This window comes from Numida meleagris, chromosome 12 (genome assembly GCF_002078875.1).
Source record: "Numida meleagris isolate 19003 breed g44 Domestic line chromosome 12, NumMel1.0, whole genome shotgun sequence".
Classification (NCBI taxonomy): Eukaryota; Metazoa; Chordata; class Aves; order Galliformes; family Numididae; genus Numida; species Numida meleagris.
Window position 1 is genome coordinate 12,845,118 of NC_034420.1, and position 17,771 is coordinate 12,862,888.

General features: G+C 52.3%; 1 protein-coding gene across 3 annotated transcripts in view; it reads left to right on the forward strand.

Moving 5' to 3' along the window:
- FLT4 (fms related tyrosine kinase 4) overlaps window positions 1–17,771 on the forward strand; it is a 47,666-nt gene that overhangs the window by 18,563 nt on the left and 11,332 nt on the right. For all 3 annotated transcript variants that reach the window (XM_021410442.1, XM_021410441.1, XM_021410440.1), the window contains exons 3-18: window positions 1,995–2,269; window positions 5,637–5,749; window positions 6,602–6,764; window positions 7,020–7,159; window positions 7,770–7,938; window positions 8,018–8,135; window positions 8,556–8,707; window positions 9,466–9,628; window positions 11,093–11,237; window positions 12,655–12,763; window positions 13,449–13,808; window positions 14,023–14,169; window positions 14,822–14,953; window positions 15,191–15,297; window positions 15,555–15,690; window positions 16,262–16,366. In XM_021410442.1, coding sequence (XP_021266117.1) covers window positions 1,995–2,269; window positions 5,637–5,749; window positions 6,602–6,764; window positions 7,020–7,159; window positions 7,770–7,938; window positions 8,018–8,135; window positions 8,556–8,707; window positions 9,466–9,628; window positions 11,093–11,237; window positions 12,655–12,763; window positions 13,449–13,808; window positions 14,023–14,169; window positions 14,822–14,953; window positions 15,191–15,297; window positions 15,555–15,690; window positions 16,262–16,366 — 2,534 coding nt within the window. The remainder of the gene's footprint in view (window positions 1–1,994; window positions 2,270–5,636; window positions 5,750–6,601; window positions 6,765–7,019; window positions 7,160–7,769; window positions 7,939–8,017; window positions 8,136–8,555; window positions 8,708–9,465; window positions 9,629–11,092; window positions 11,238–12,654; window positions 12,764–13,448; window positions 13,809–14,022; window positions 14,170–14,821; window positions 14,954–15,190; window positions 15,298–15,554; window positions 15,691–16,261; window positions 16,367–17,771) is intronic.

Here is a 17,771-nt window from a genome sequence, read left to right on the forward strand (position 1 = left end):
CCTGAGGACAAGTCAATGCCCTGCCATAACACCTCTGCAGCACTGTCTGGGCACACAGCACACCTGCTGCTCCTTACTACTGGTGTGTGACTGCTGTGAGCATCCTCTGTGCTGCTGAGGGGGGATCTGCCTTATCCCAGCTAAGCCAGAAGCCACAGCCATCTTTGCCCATCATACCGCATGTGGGAGCTTCAAAGAGGACTGAAGAAAAGCAGTGCCAATTGCAACAACTCCTTTGAAGAGCATCTGTCCTGAAAAGATTTAGGAAAACAGCTGCAGAGAAGCCTGCAGTGCATCTGTTTCCAGCTGGCATCAGCAGGCTCCGTTGCCCAGAGACACGTTATCACAGAGCTGGAAGAAAACAACTTGGGAACAAATCTTCAAAGATGACAGATAGGTGGGAGGGAGCAGTCCCAAAGTGCTGCCTGGACCTTTTCCCAGACGCATAGGGCAGCCTCAGAGAGAAATCCAGGTGAGCCTGGCCTCGTTCCTGCCTTCTTCTGGTCCTCTTAACACACTGGAGACACTAACTTGGACTCGCATTAATGCCTTTACCTTCTGTGTCCCCGCTGGGTCTGGTCAAGCAGCAAATGATGCAAGGAATGTTTTAGTTCAGCCCATGGGCTGGTTGACAGGGCTGTTTGCACTGGCCTATCCGTGTTTATATAAATACATGTCACTCAGCTACTGCTGGCCTTGATGGTTAATAAAACAAGTGGGTCTGATAATGCGTGAAAATCCCAGCGGGTAAACAAACAGAAAGCGGAAACACTGGAGACTTGTACAATTACCCTGCTCCACACCGAGTGCCAAAAATGCCTGAGCAAACGCAAAGGGCTTTGGGGCTCCTTTGCTCAGCTGGGGGTTGGAGCTCTCAGCTCTGCCTTGGGAAGGGGCCAGGCACTGCTCTGTGCCTGGTGCAATGGGTGTTTGGTGCAGCAGCAAGGGCTGCGCTGTCCCTTGCAGTCAGGATCTGGCTGTGGTGACACTTGTGGTCTGGCTGTGCTCAGAAGCATCTGCCCCAGCCCTGCCTGGGCAGTCCCGTGGCTGAGGAGCTGCCTGTGCCCATGTGCCTATTCCCAAATGGGATAAGAGATGAATCCAGTTTCTCCTAATAGCACAAACAGTGCTGACAAAAAGGCGTTTTTGCCCCCCAGCTGTCTCTTGCAGTGTCTTCTTTTTTCCCATCTCTTTTTTGCACGTTTTTCACTGACTTTCAGCTACGCTGGCAAACATTCAAGTGTGGACTGGGCTGTGCTCTCAAAGGGGCTCTGATTTCACGGAAGGAAACTTCCAGCATGGCATAAAAGCTTGGTTTGTCAGTAGTAAACAAGAGCAGTCAGAGCAAGCTGTGGTAGGGTGCCTGTGTGTATGCTTGCATACATCTCCCATGCTGGGCATCCTTGGCTGTATATAAATACACACATGCATGCTCAAGCTGGAGGTTTCTTCTCTATCCCTGATATCCTGCTTTTCTCTTGTTTTCTCTCCAGTCTGCTCTCCTTCCTTCCTTCTTCTTCCCACTCCATTCATCACACAGGTCCCAGCCAGCAGCTGTGCTCAGCCAGGGGAACTCTTCATGTCCGTGTGCTTTCTTAATAGCTCTGAACCCTTTTAATAATGAGGGGGAATAGAGAATAAATGGATTCTTTCCCTCAGGGCCCTGTATGGCTCCCTGTCCTGGCATCAATAGCAGTAGGACAAAGTCACGGGAGGGTCTGATATCTGACAGCCTGGCATGCCCTGGAGGTGACCTGGGGAACGGGACCGGCCTCTGCTTGCCGGGCGATTAGGGAAGCTGCTTGCCCTCTCCTTGCACCTGTTTCCCTCTGCGGAAGAGGGCTGTTCCTCCGTGCCCCAGCCTGAGAGCCATGGCTATCTGGGACATGTGCAAGGCCATGCGTACACATGGGAGGAGAGCAGAGGGCTGTTAAACCCCCACCGTGTTCACTCTAATTGCCCCAAAGCTAATTCTCCTTTTTGCCCGTGTCCAGAGGCCAGCATCCCTTGGAGTGGTCGTGGCCTGGGGGCAAGGTGGACCCCAGTGGGAAGGAGAAGGAGACTGAGTTCATGGCCTCAGCAGCGCCCAGTGGGGGCCGGGCAATCCGGGAAGAGGACTGCGAGGGGACCGGCACGAAGCCCTACTGCAAAGTGCTAGTGCTGACGGAGAGCCAGGCCAATGACACGGGTTACTACCGCTGCTATTACAAGTACATCAATGCCAAAATCGAGGGCACCACAGCGGTCAGCGCCTATGTCTTTGTAAGAGGTAAGAGCCAGCCGGCGGGGTGGGTGGGGAGCTTGGGGCTGGCCTACATGAACCAGCACAAAATCAGACAGATTAAAAATCCTGACATGCCCCCTCCTCCTGGCCCCCCAGGGGGGAAAGGACCAAGGGCTGCTGCTCGTGCAGGAAGCAATATCCGTCCACTTCTGGGGCATGGCAGCAGCACCTGGGATTCAATTATGTCCCAGCCTGGGGGCATCACTCCAGCAGGGCTGGAATGCAGGAATTTAAGGAGCGAGAGTGGAGACTCAGAGATGCTCTGACGCTAAAAAAAGCACAGGATTTAGCTTCTGGGCAGCTGGGAGGACTCTCAGAGATGCCAGAGGCAGAGCAGGACAAGGGATGATAATGCTCCGTAAAACAGAGAGGAGGAGCGGCACAGACCCGCTGCGTGCAGCCTCCCCCTGTGCCTAGGCAGGGACGGCCCTGGAGCCACAGCCCCATATGCAGTCTGCACGGGGGCTGCCATGCAGGCAGCGTTATGAGGTGTGTTTTGGAGGAGGAGGGCTGCCTGCCAAGCTTGGAGCCATGACCTCAGCGCAGCAAGGGGCTGTGGGGGCCCATTCTCAGCTTCCCTGTGCCCCAGGGGTCCCCCTGCGCTGCCCCCAAACCGCCTGGTGGTGATAAACGAGCGCTGTCCCTTGGAAGCAGTTGGCCGAGCTATTTCTCTTTCCGCCCCCATTTCTTCGAGTTGGTGCAGTTGTCACGAGCCAGGCAGGTCACGACATACAAGATGCATTTTTCAGAAGTCCCAGGGCAAAGCCAAATTTACCTCTGCAACTGTGCAGAGAAAAATGTAGAGGCAAATCATAAAAAGCTGGGCAGCTGCTGGACAGGAATTGGGCTCTGTCTGGGCAATTGCCTCCTCTTCACGTGGGCGCTGCTGCCCATCCTAGAGCAGGACAGAGCTTCTCTGGGTCTCAGGAATGTTGTGAGGAGGCGTCTGTGAGTTGGACAGGGATATTCAGTTGCTCTTGAGCATTGTATCAGGAAGAAAGCAGAGAGCTGCTTATGCACGCAGCTGAAAGTACAGCCTAACAGGCTTACATGCAGAGTGTGCTTCTGCAAGAGCCTGGTTTGTCTATGGATGTGGATTTTCCTTTTTAAAATTTTGGATTTCAACCCTCCTGGAACAGTCAGGTGTGGATGTGAGATCCAGCAAATGCCACTTTGTCCCCTTGTTCACCTCACCTTTGGCCTCATCTACAGCTTGGTAATGGTTTTTCTGTTTAGCAGAGAGCAGCAGTGTGCACGTGTGATGGAGCTTGGGGGCAATAAATCCCATGCTGTCAGGGCACGTGGGACTCACAGTGCCTGCAGACAGTGTGTGTGCAGCAAATGCAGACAGCACCTTGTAGCATTGCTTTGCACATGGCTACACAGTGCGTGTTCATGCTCATTCTAATCAGGCTGTGCCCTCTTATGGCTATCAGACATCCAGGAAGCCTCAGGATCCACCTGGACAGACTTTCCAGGAGAAGGGACACGTTGAGGAAAACCCAGGAACACAGTAATTGTGGTCACTGCAGAAATTCCAGATAAAACCTTGCCTGTTCCTGCTGAACTGGGCTGCAATGTGAAACTGTCCCTGGAGAGTTTGCAAGGGCTGATGTAAGTGTCAGGGATGTTTGGAGACAGCATGGTCAGACCACAGATTTATCCACCAGCCTCGTTTGTCATGTTAAGAGCTTGGTGGAATTGCCAGAAAAAAAATATCTGTACTTGGCTGGGAACATGGGTTCTTCCCTATTTTACCTGCAGCTCAGTTCTCAGATGAACTCTTCACACATGTCTTATTTCCCATATGTCTGGTCCGGTGTGCATTTTGTTACATCTACAGATAGTGCTGTAAACATACAGAATGCCTCATCAGGGTGAAATAGGATACGTACAGCCCCCATCTCATCAGGCTTAGCATATATTAATGAAGGAGATACTAAATTATTCCCATCTGAGCCATTAAGACAGACTTATAGAAAGTATGTGATGGGATCAGAGAGGGGAGTTAATGCATGAATCACGAGCTCGTTGGCAGCTGGGGCTGCCCAGTAAATCAGTATGTTCTTGGCTGCCCTCTGAGCTCAGTTGGAGGGGACCTCATAGTCTCTCACCTCTGCCAGTTTTGTGCCTCCTCCCTCTCATTTGCCCAGGGCTCAGGAAAGGAATGAGGAACATGTTCACACTTTGAAACAAACCTGTGATTTCAGAAGGCAGCAATCCTGTTCCAGGACAAAACTCCAGGAAATAAGAATTTTTTAGGCACCCATCTTTTCATGAAGAGCTCACCATTATGTTTCCCAGGCATGGTTTCTTTCCCCTAAGCTGTAGAAGAAAACACTTCACCTAGAGTAGGTTTTTGCAGCGTGACTATGACTGAAGCAAAAGCTTCCTTGACCAAAAATAAAAATAAATGTCCTTATGCACTTAACAGTGTGAGCACTGAGTTGGAATGGGTTGGGGCCAATGTGATTAGAGCAGCAGGATCCCCAAATGGGGATCATTGCTACTTGCATCTTGGACTTACCATTTTAGATGGGTGTCTTTAGGGGTTGTCTAGCAGGGGAAAAGAAAACCTTCAAACCCAAGCCAGTCTGTGATTCTATGATCTGTTTGGTTCCTGGCGCAGTGGCTCAGGGCCATGGTAGATCTCTGCATGCTGCCATTGAATCCCCTCCACAATGGACCCCAAACTGGGTTTGTCTGGTTTGGCACATGCAATGTGCTGACCGGGGCAGGACAGCCCCTCCTGCCAGCACTTTGTCGTGGTGCTGGCTCCACGTGGAGGAGCACAGCGTACCACCCCTGGCCTCGCTAAGTCATTTCACTGATTAATTCAGGGTGGTTTTGCTCTTCCTGTCAATATTTGTGCTTGCAGCAGTTGGGAGGCAGTGGAGTGGCAGTCCTGGAAATCTCAGCTCATCTGTTTATCTGCCGGCCGAGCCGGCTGCAGGATGACATCTGCATACCATTGCGCAGCGGCTCACTTCCTCACCCTGGAAGGTCGCTCTGCCTGGCACCAGCTGGGCAGGCGTGGAGCCCAGCGTGAAACCCAATGGTTTCACAAAGGGTCAAACCCAGGCAGAGACCTTGAAGGGGCCAGGAAAGGGGAGGTCATTTCCAGCACTGCCCAAATGTTGCAGGAGCTGGCCGACCCGGCATGCACACTTTGCGTGCAGGGTGTCTCTGCTGCTCTCACACATCACAGGTGGGGCTGACCAGCCCAGGACTACTCCCTCTGGCAAGCTCACAGTGTGTTAAAGAAAGCCAGAAAGCCTTCTATACTTCTGGTTCCTTCCACTTGTCCTCTTGCTTCTGTTTAGTTGTTCTTCTCTTTGTATCCCTTCCTTAGATTTTGAACAGCCATTTATCAACAAGCCAGAGACGCTCCTCATCAGCAAGAAGGAGAACACTTGGGTGCCGTGCCTTGTGTCCATCCCAGACCTCAACGTCACACTCATCTCGGTGAGAGCCCCGCTGGTGGGATGCTGAAGACCAACACGCGTTGCATTTGTTGTGCATTTGTAATTGCCTGAGTGGGAGAAGTACAGGCACTGCCAGGAATGGAAAATATATGAGATACATTTTCCATGGAAAGTACAAGCCACTGGCTTCCTTGTTTTATTTGCTGGTTGAGGCTGTGTTGTCCAGTTCCCTTGGGCAGACCCCGCAGGTTTCCTGCCAACATTGCACCTCTTCCCTGGCTCTCTGAAACAAAACAAGGCTTTGTGCTGATCCCATAGCATCCCCTGCTTGCTCTGATCTTTCTGAGCTGAAAACCCTCTAGGTGGTAAGCAAGCCCACGGGGAAGGAGGCTGCGGCTCTGGGGCTGAGGACTAAAAACAACTCAAAACAACTCTATTATCAGCTTGCTTATGCCTTTTTTTTTTTTTTACAATGCAAATACATCCTTCCAGGATGAGTGTTACTATTGTACAAAGCCCTCCAGGGACACTCCGGGGGCCAGGGGCCTTTCCCTTGCCCGGGAAGGACACTACCCAAGGTCAGACCCCATCCCGGTGGGGCTGATGTTTGGGACATCGGCATCAGTTTCCTTAGCTATCACTATCAGTTTCCATTCCTGGAAGTCTCTGGCCTGTTCTGCGGATGGGGAGGCTCGCAGTGCGGGATACGGCCGCTTGGAGTATAGCAGGGGCTGCAATTCCTAGATGACAAACCCTTGGGGGAGAGAGCAGGAGGCCAGCATAGCATGATGATGTGTCATTTCTTCCCACTAAAGAGAGATGTTAGCCTGCATGAAGGGTGGGAATGTCGTTATCCTCTCATTTCACTTGGGAAAATGTTGTTTTTTTCCAGCAAAATTCCCTCATCCACCCTGACAGGAAAGCCATTTTCTGGGACAACAAGAAGGGGATGCAGGTACCCACTCAGTTGATCAGAGACTCCTTGTTCGTCCAGTGTGAGACTGTCATCGACAAGAAGGTCTTCAAATCCAATTTCTTCATCATCCACATAGCAGGTGAAGGGCTGGGGAAGTGCAAGGGGACAGTGTGTGGTGCTGTGGTGTAGTTCATGGGGTTGTTATGGCTCTGTCCAGCTGTGTGCCATGCTGAGGTATCAGCAGCAGCAGTTCATACCCAAACCTCCTGTAACTGCACAGCTGGAGCTGCACATTCCCTGCTTTTCTGCTTTGTTCTGCTTTTCTGAGACCCACACCCCAGCTTCAAAGGATTAATAGATCAGAAATGTCTTTTCCCTGCCTCTTCTGCATCAGGGATTGAACTGTACGACATCCAGCTATACCCCAAGAAAGCCATGGAGCTGCTAGTGGGAGAGAAGCTGGTCTTGAACTGCACAGTGTGGGCCGAGTTCAACTCTGGTGTCCGTTTCCAGTGGACTTACCCTGGCAAACAGGTACTGCTGCCCTCTGAGTCATCCCATCCTGCCCATTCACTAACCTAACCATGCTGTGCTCTGGCCATCTTAAGAGAGCTTTCCCACTTTCCTCTCCTGCAGCAGGAGGCAGACAGAGGGAAGACTCCATTTACTGGCAGAAAGTGTCTTCCTTTCTCAGACATTATTTCTTTGGGGAGCTCCTGGGCAAACCCTGGCTTCACTTCCAGCAGTACAAACACAGACCAAACGTCCTTGGTTTGAAAGGAGCTGTTCCAGCCTCACAGCCCGAGTTACCAAGAGCCTGCAAGGGGATCCCTTCCCTCTGTGTTTTCTCTCTGTGGTAGAGTCTGGCTCTTGCAAACAATGAAACATTGGAGTTCCCTGAGGGCATTATGGTGTTCACATACCTACAGGGCTCCAGTTTAGTGACTGCACCGCAGACCAAAGCAAACCAGTGCTAAACTCTTACCCCAGCTTTGGTCAGTCATCACACAAGGCTCCTTGCCTTCACAGTCAGAGTGGTGGAGATGCCTTCCCGGAAGGAGGCAGCAAGAAATGCAGATGTGAGGAGCCCATCTGCACAACCCCATCCCTCTGATGCCTTTCATGCCCTGTTCTCTGCCACCAGACGCAGCGAGCGGTGATAGAGTCCGAGCGCCGATCCCTGCAGACACACACAGAGCTCTCCAGCATCCTGACCCTGCACAACGTCAGCCAGCAGGACCTGGGCAGGTACAGGTGCACTGCCACCAATGGCAACCAGATGCTGGAAGAGAGCACCGATGTCATCGTGCATGGTAAGGCACATCCTGCTCCCTCGTGGAACCACAGCCTGGCTCCTTGCGCTCCCCTCCACGCTCTCCTCTTCCCTTGCAGAAAAGCCCTTCATCAACGTGGAGTGGCGGAAGGGGCCGGTGATAGAAGCCACTGCAGGAGATGAAGCTGTGAAGCTGCCGGTGAAAGTCGTGGCTTACCCCCCCCCAGATTTCCAGTGGTAACGCATCTTTCTTGGCCCAAGCCACCCTCTCCGCTCCTCCCTTCCCCTGCCAAGGAGGAAAATGAGGCCGGCCTCCTTGCTAGGTCCTTCTGTAGCCAAGATTGTCCCAAATGTCACTTCTCCCACCCGTGGAAGGGCAGTCCATGTTCCTGGGGTGTTCCCCCATGGCTCAGCAGCAGGGGAGGTGGTTAGGACCAGGTTGTACACTGCATCATGCTGCACTCCCACCTAGCTGGGAGCTTTGCACACAAACCCTGCTCAGGGCACAGCCATGACATCCGCGACCTCACATACTCACAGCAGTGTGCAGACCTGTAACTCAGGACTGGGGAAAGCCCACGGGTCCCTGCAGAGAGAACCATGCTTTGGTGAGACACTTCCTCCCCATGGCTGCATTTTCTCTCTGCCTCTCTGCAGGTACAAGGACGGGAAGCTAATTCCCAAGCAATCTCAATCTTCAATGCAGATCAAGGATGTGGCAGAGCATCATGCTGGGACATACACGCTGGTTCTGAGGAACAAGCTGGTGGGGCTGGAGAAGCACATCAGCCTCCAGTTAATTGTTAATGGTAAGGGAAGGGTCTGGGGCCAGGGGAAGAGCACTGAGCCCATGGCCCTGGTCTTTGGGCTACGCTGCGACCGAGTTCCTGGTGCTTTCCTAAAGCAGTTGGTACCTACATCACATCACCTCCTTTAGCCTAACGCTGAAGGATGCTCTGGTTACAGCAGGGCTAGTTGGTTGTGGCATGCACAATATGCCATGGGAGTGGGACTCAAGGCGCTGAAATTTTGTTCTTGGCTCCACTGCTCTGAGCAGAACAGACCCCTGCACAGGGGCTGTTTCCCAACTGCTGTTGAGGATGCTGCTGAGAGTGATCCCAACTGATGGGGACTTGATAGCAGAGAGGCTGCAGCACACATGGAGCCTGGGGCTGGAGCAGTTCTGTCAGTACCCCATGGCTTTCTCCTGGCAGAAACTGGTCACAGATTTACAGAAATCAGGTGCCAGCACAAGAAGCAGTAGAAGGACACTGCTGCTTGGGGATTTGTCTCCAGCAGACTCTGTAACCTTGTGCTGGGAGCTGCACTATGAGTGCTGCAGCATCCAGACAGCCATACACACCAGAGGAAGGAGAAATGTCATCACTTGAATCTGCCTAAGTATAACCCACCCTGCCCTGCAGGCCTGAGCTCCCCAGGAGCTGCCCTGGGAGCCGCAGTGCTGTAGTGCCCGGTCTTTATAGACAGCCTGGGGAAGGCTGTGCCTGTCCTAGGGACGCAGCAGCTGAGCCCAGGGCCACTCACAGTGTCATTCTGATGCTTGCAGTTCCTCCACGCATCCATGAGAAGGAAACCTCTTCCCCAAGCATGTACTCCCGAAGGAGCCCCCAGGCACTCACCTGCACAGTCTATGGCATCCCAGCACCAGAGGTGATCCAGTGGCAGTGGAGGCCGTGGATGCCCTGTCGGATGTTCTCTCGACGCAGCCTGTAAGTGCCATCTCTCCCAGTGCCCATGTCCTGCCAGGCCACCAGTTGGTGCTGAGGGCTCCTTATGACCATGGCTGTGTCTCAGACCCTGTCTCAGTTTTGAGTGCCCCTTGGTGATACCCTGAGGCAGCAGCTGGGACTCACCCCATTCCTGCCCAGGGGTCCCTGTGCTTTTTTGGTACCATGTCTTCTGGTGGGTGATGATGGAAACAAAAGTGCTGGTGGGGAGGGGAGGAAAGCTGCTGTGGGGAAGAGCTGCTGAATGCAGGGAAAGCTCCAGCTGCCTGCCAGCTGCTGGGGCAGTTTGCCAGGAGGGTGTTTGTGCAGGCAGGATGGATGGGGAGGAAGGGTGCGTGCCCGCTGCCTGTGCCCTAGGAAGCGGGGGCAGCACTAGGCAGGGCTGCAGTGGCATTTTTTAGCCATGGTCTTGCAGGAAGAGGGAAAAGGGATGCTAGGGAGTCATAGTCAGAGCACTCAGGGCGGAGGACATCAGGGTGCCTGGAGGAAGCCAGATCCTGCAGCCCTGTGTAGGCTGTTGCCAAGCCAGGGACACCAAATTGCTCTCTGTCGCATGCGAGCGCACCGTGGCCCAGTCAGGAAGCAGAGGGGCCCATGAATTATGGGCACTGTCTCCCAAGGCCACTGTGTTTCTGCCTAGCAGAGCTCCAGAGGATGCAGGAGGTTTCTTTCTGGCTTCCTGTTGTTTACATAGCTCACCAGTGTACTAGCCCCGCCAAGTGCTCTGCCGGCACTGCCAACTCATGCCCTCACCCCTGAGCTAGGTGTTCAGCTTCCCCCTGCCTCTGCCACCCTGGATTTTGGGCAGACCCTCCCTTCTCCCTGCTCCACCTGCATTTCAGCAGCATCCTGCAAGCTGCAACATCTCAGGTCTTTGGCAGATTTGGGCTCTTCTCCCTGGTTGCCATCATCAGCCCCAGAGAGGTGCCACCATGTCCCTGGGGGATGCCAGCAGCATCTTTACTTGGGATGTTTCCTTCCTGGCTTTTGTGGGATCAGGGACAGCAGGTTCACCTTTGGGTGCTCTGCTCTCCAGGCCAGCACCTAGCCAGGCTGTGACATCTCTTACTCACAGTCCCAGAGAGGGTTTAAGTCTCATTGCTGAGCAAAGTGACATCAAGAACTGCTCCAGAAACACACAAACAGTTTTCACTCCTTCTTTTCTCCATCCTTAGTCTTAAATTAACAAAACACAGGCCTGGGCATGAAGACACTGCCTGGGACACCGGTATCTGTTTCCTGCTTCAGTTTTCACATTTATAGATTATGTTTGCCTCACTAGTGATTGCAGACCACCCTTCTAAAGCACAGTAGTACTACATAATCCAGAGTCCCAAGAAATTTTGCAGTTAGAGGCTTGGAGCATCAGTTCTTAGACACAAAGCCAGTTTTGTTGCCTTCTTCCCAGCTGACCCTCTCTCCATCTCTCTCCTCTTGCTGGCTTAGCAATAGCAGGAACCGAGCAGCAAGGCGCCATCAGCGAGATCGCATGCCCGAGTGCAAGGACTGGAAAGATGTGTCACAGCAGGACGCGGTGAACCCCATCGAGAGCATTGACACCTGGGTGGAGTTCGTGGAGGGACGGAACAAGGTGAGGCCGTAACCCCAAACCTGTGTTGGAGCAGGGAGCGGGAAACAGGGATCCCATTTGAGATCAGCCAGCAAAACCAGCCTGGGGCTGGTTGTACAGGAGAGATGGTACCAGTTGCACTGCAAGGAACATCTCTTCCTTCTTGCAGCACGTGATCTGCAGGCAGCTGGGCAGCGTTCATTGCCCGTTTCTTTCTGGTAGCTGCAAGATCTGCACCCTGTGCTGCACTGAGGTTCGTGTTCCCGCTGGTGCTGGGCACCAGCTGTTTGCAGAGGGATGCAGAACAAACAAATGGGCCCCCGCTTCCGAAAGTCACTTCCTGTTTTCCTACACACCTCCAAAGGCACTTCCCGTTCCCCGGCACCGCCAGCAGTTCGTCACTGCCAAAGGGGCGGCAGGGGCAGACGCTGCACCTCCCCAAGCAGCCAAAGGGAAAGGCAGGGATCTGCTTTCTCTCCCTTTCCTCCTTTCTGACTGTCTTCTGTCACCATCTCCCTCTGGTTTTTATTCTATCCATGAAGACCAGAATGAGCCACCACGTGTGCAGTGCAGGATGATGTCAAACACAGAAATCCCAGCACAGATGTAACAGCCCAGATTGGAAGGAAAATCCCCAAGAAAGCAGGAAGGCAGCACGCAGAAATGCCACCAATAGGGTCAGCTGTATTGAATATCCCCAAGAAACAGGAAAGGCAGCATTCAAAAGTGCTGGTAATTAGGTCACTTCAGCTGTAATGAATATGCACTGAATGAATGACTGTTCCTTCTGATTAACACTAGCTAATATGTTGCCACTTAGAATTGAAATGCATCCCAAAGTATATGGGATGAATAGTAAAGACAAAGTCGTTTCCCTATAGGGGCTCAATTTTTTTGCATTTTTAAACATTGCCTCATTAGAGGGATCTTTGCATGTAATTACCTTGCCATTTAACTGGGAGGGAGGAGAAGAAACCCATGCTTCAAGCTGCAGATCTCCTCTAAGGGGAGTGCTTGGAACACCCTTGGCAGCTCATGTGTGTGCAGTGTGAGCTGGGAGGAGAGCAGCCTTGCTCCCCAGATGCCTTTCCTGGCTCCTTTGGAGGCAGCATCTCCTGGAGCCGTGCTCCCAGGGCAGAAGCCAGGCTGTGTGCCCAGTCTTAGACAAGTCTTGCTGGAAGGAGAGATGAGAAAGCTTTTAGGATCGTGGCTATATACACTTGGAATTTAAAGGGAGAAGATAATAGGGTGAAGTAGTGAAAGCCAGGATGTTTTCACAAGTCTGATTTCCACTTATGGATAAAAGGAGTGCTAGCAGGTCATCTGAGCACACGGAGCAGTCATCTCTCTGCACAGGCTGTCTGCCAGAGAGCAGCACCAAGCCTGCTTTTCTCTCTTGCCCTTTCTAACTTCTGCTGCTGCTCTCTTCCCCCACCAGACAGTCAGCAAGCTGGCCATCCAGGAGGCCAACGTCTCAGCCATGTACAAGTGTATTGCCTCTAATAAAGTGGGTCGAGACGAGCGGCTGATCTACTTCTACGTGACGAGTGAGTACTGGGGACATCCCCTCTGCCAGTGTCACCTGGGCTCTTTGCCTGAAACAGTCAGGTCCCTAGATCTGCCAGGTGCCATCATTCACACATAGCACCTTAAACAGTGATCAGGAAAGCAGGGCTGTCCTAGATTTCTGCTGAGTGGCGAAAGCTTGGAGTTCTGGCAGCAAATAGTGCAGACAGACCTGGAGATAAACTGGTGTGACTGTGACAGGTCCTGCTGGCCCAGGCGGCATGCTGGGATGGGGATGTGCCTGGTCCAAGAGCATCCTCTAGCGGCACTGCCAGCCCCGCTCCCAGGCAGGGTCCTTCTGGCCCCAGCTCTTGGCATGGCCCCTGCTGGATTTTGGTGGTGGGAGAAAGCCAGGGTGGGTGGTGGGTTTGTAGAAGCCAAAGCCCAGCAGAGCGAGCTGAGAATAGCCACATTCAGACCTCCTAGACTTGTTTCAGTTGTGACCCATCTTAATTTGACCCTGAGGCTTCAGCACAGCCCTTAGTGCCTGCTCAGCTGAAGCTGCTGATTGCTCGCAGCCTGTATGTTACAGGCTCTAAGGCAGTTTTCATTTACCCTGGCTGAAGACAATGAGGGCTCAGAGAGCTGAGCCCATGGAGGCAATTTCATTGTATCTGGCAGCTGAGCCAAGAAAACTCATCCATGTGTTCATTTGCTTCCCAAAAGCCATTCCAGATGGATTTGAGATTGAATCCCAGCCCTCAGAAGAGCCCATAGAGGGGCAGGACCTACAGCTGAGCTGCAACGCAGACAACTACACCTACGAGAATCTGCAGTGGTATCGGCTGAACCTTTCCAAGCTCCACGATGAGGAGGGCAACCCCCTGGTACTGGACTGCAAGAACGTCCACCACTACGCAACCAAGATGCAGGGCGAGCTGCGCTTTCAGCCCGACTCCAATGATGCCACCTTGCTGCTCACCATCCCCAACATCTCCCTGGGCGAGGAGGGAGACTACGTGTGTGAGGTGCAGAACAGGAAGACCCGGGAGAAACACTGCCACAAGAAATACATCTCTGTGCAGGGTGAGGGTCAGCAGGGCAGGTGGGAATGACTTGCTGCTGGTACTCTTGCTGCAATCAGCTTCCCAGTTCATCCCTGGGGGATGCCGTGCAAGCTAAACTCAAGGTGGCAAAGGCACCTGGGTCCCAAGACACCCTCCAGCAAGGGTTAGAGACCCAAAGTCCCCCACGAATGCAGATATTCTTTTGATCAATCCGTTTTGTGCTGCTCCTCCAGCCCTGGAGATCCCCCGCCTCAAGCAGAACCTGACAGACATTTGGGTGAACGTCAGCGATTCCATAGAGATGCGCTGTAAGGTGGATGGCAACCACGTTCCTGACATCAGCTGGTACAAAGATGAGAAACTGGTGGAAGAAGTGTCAGGTACAGTGGGCTGGGGATGGATCAGAGGCAAGGCACCATGTCCGGTGAACAGAGGGCTGAATGCTACTGAGTGCTGGAATTTGCTGTGCCCTGGCAAAGGTGCCCGTTCTCTGAATTGCCTGAATTCTGGTTTTAATCATGTTCTGCCCTGGTTTGATGCACTCTCACTGGACAAGTCTGTGCCCTGGGATCTGGATCAATGTTGTGTGCACACATACATTCAGGTGGACAGCAAGGAGGGCTGCATCCTTTTTCTTCTTGCACACAGCTCAGTGCCAGGCATCTCTGCTAATGCAGGGACTGACCCAGATCCCATGGAAGGAACATGGGAAGGATCTAGGCACATGGCGTAGGGAAAGGAACAGGTCCTGGAGATGAAGCAGAGCTTGGTACACCAGCTGGGCTGCCCAGGCAGTGTCCCCAGTCCAACCTGGTTTGTGAGGTTTTGTTCCCTCCATATGCTGCCTGAGGAAGGCCCTTCCAGGGTAGTTCTGGAGCCATAAGCCACAGAGGAGAGCCTCTACTCGCTGGTGCAATTTAATTCTGCCATCTAAAATGAACTGGACAAAAAAACAGGAGCCTTATTTTTAGGCTGAATGAGTTCAATCCCCCTTCCTTGTGAGTGACCACCATAACCTTCCTTGCCTTACAGGAATCGACCTGGCAGACTTCAACCAGAGGCTGAGCATTCAGAGAGTGAGGGAGGAGGATGCTGGGCTCTACCTGTGCAGCGTCTGCAATGCTAAGGGCTGTGTGAACTCATCGGCTAGCGTCTCTGTAGAAGGTACCAGCAGCCACAACACACCTTAGGGATGAAACCATCTGAGTAGGAGTGTGTCTGAGGTGTCTAATGCCTCTTCCTTTGATCCCAGGCTGTAGGGTGGCAGGGAAAGCTCTGTAGTCCAGAGCTCATTTAGTTTGGGGAATGTCAATCCACAGCTCCTTGGTCTCCCCGCATCATGAAGGTCCCAAGAAACAGCCAAGCCTTTTCTCAGTCTGCGATTTCCCTCCCATCCCACAGGCTCTGATGACAAGACCAACGTGGAGATTGTCATTCTGATTGGGACTGGGGTCATCGCTGTTTTCTTCTGGATCCTCCTGATCCTCATCTTCTGTAACATCAAAAGGGTATGTGGTTGTCTGTGTTCTGGGGCAGGGGAGGGGGCTCAGAGGGGCTTGGGGCAGCTGAGATGTGGGGCTGTGTGACAGCATCTGCTAAAAGCAAGTCATTGAGTGGTGCTCCAAGTGCTGACAGTCAACCAAGGACAGGGCACACAAAGGCTGTAGTAAAGACGGGGGCATGGAACAGCCTTTGCCAGGGGAAAGCAGATTGAGGCAGGCAAAGGAGGCATCTTCTCACCCGCTGTGTTGGGTGATTCCTGCAGCCTGCCCATGCAGACATCAAGACCGGCTACCTCTCCATCATCATGGACCCTGGCGAGGTGCCCTTGGAGGAGCAGTGCGAGTACCTGCCCTATGATTCCAGCAAGTGGGAATTCCCGCGGGACCGCCTGCGCCTGGGTGAGCTGAGCCCCATCCCTGCCACCATGCGCTGCACGCAGGGCTTCCCTCTGGCCCTTGGAACTCACCCTCCAGATTTCTTACACAGTCAGGGCAAAACAGCCCAATTCACGGGAGATACCCTGAGTTCAGGACCGGGATGCCCTCATGCTGTGACACCCACCTGCAATCTCTTCCCTCTGGGAGGGTTATAAGGGCTGCAGACTGCCTCTGAGCCACAGAGCAGTGACATTAGTCCTGTCTGTTGTGCTGCAAGGTGTCGTATTTACCTTTCCCACTTGTCCTTTTTGAGGGCAACAAACAGCCCCTCACCACCTCAGGGCCATTTCCTTCCTCCACTTTGTCCATACCAGCTCTGTCTCAGTTCCTCCCTTCATTCATCCTTTCTCTTATTCTCACCACCAAAGCAAGCAGCCACCTGGGAAGGGCACATTTTGCACTCCTTCCTTTTCCTTTATGACTCTTTTTCTTTCTTCTTCCCATGGTTTCCTGTACGGTTTTTTGCTTGTTTTTTTCCCATTCTCCGTGCTGCACCTGCATTCCTTCACGCTACCTCTCTCTTTCCTCATAGGTAAAGTCCTGGGTCATGGCGCCTTTGGGAAAGTGGTGGAAGCTTCTGCGTTTGGGATCAATAAAAGTAACAGCTGTGAGACCGTAGCAGTCAAAATGCTGAAAGGTATGTGAACAGCCAAGTAGAATATGCAGTCCATGTGGATGCAAAGGATGCCAAGGAAAGTCTACCTTGTAAATGCCTGCCCTTTTGCATAAAATATTTTCAAGAGCCTTAGCAAAGGCTTTATCTCCCATGAGCACTCCTGGGTGCTTCTGCCTGAGCTAGCACTGAGCAAGGGGAGAGGAGCTGGTACCAATCTTTTAATGTATGGTTTTTTTGGCCTCAACACAGATGATCCTCATGGCCTCCCCTCAGGGATGCTTTAGCCTCACTCAGCTGCACTGGGAGGCAAGTGGTAGAGCAGGGACTCGGGGAGCTCAGCTTTCAAGGGAATTTAGCTGTCTGCAGAGGCAAGGATTAAGATGTGACTCAGTGGAAGAACAAGAATCCAGAGACCCTCAATAGTAAGCCACTGAAGGAAGTGTTGCTCCTAATTGCCTTCTTCCAAATGTTCCCGTGTTTCATGTTCATGGGCAAGGTTCAGCTGGATAGGAAAGCATGCTGCAACTCTGGTCCGTCCAGAGTGAGATTTTAAACGTAGCCATGCTTTTGAGCAGGCGTCCAGAACATTATCCTGTAATTCAGCAACCAAGAAAACATCAAGGCAGTTCATGGTCAGCAGTGGCCTGTATGTAGGAACTGAATCATAGTGTGGCTGAGCAGCGCTTACACTGCAGGTGTACAGATGATCTGCACAGCAGTTGCAGAGGGAAGCCTGGCCATATAAGGTTGTTTTACAGTCCCTTGAGGCATGACTGTTACCTGGACCACCAGCTGCAGCTCAGGAGAATGCTTCTTTCTTTGTCAGACTAAATTTGCAAATTCCCAAGTGAGGTAAAATGTATACGGGAAAGGTAAAGTATGAAAAATGCACATAAAACCAGAGAATGCACCTTGAGGGTAAAACAAAGGATCAAGAATTGGTGTGTATTAGGCACTCAGAAAATGCAGTAGAGAGCTGGCAGGAGCACAGCCCTGTCTTTGCTGTTGGAAAGGAATTATAAAAAGACCTTCTGGGTTTGAGCTGAGACGGTCCTGCCTTCAGTCACGATCAAAGTCTCAAATGCCTTTTTGTTTCTAATTTTCCTTCAAACAGTTTTGCAGCTCGTTATCCCTGCTTGGAGGCTAAAAGGGCAGAGATTCAAACATGTGCATCTGTATGTAAGCCTCAAGTGATCTTTTTCTGATAGCACAGCTATCAGAAGGAAAAATGTGTTGGATGCAGGTTGTGTTCTTGCTTTAGATCCCTGCTCCTGCATTACAGCAGGAATCCTGGGAGCTCCAGTCAAGGCTCTGCCATTTAATTTGGAAATACGCAGTAACAAATTGTACCGAGACTTTGGGATTGCAATCTCCAGCAAGACTCACGTTATCACTGTGCTAAGAGAGGGTGGCAAGGGGGAGAGAA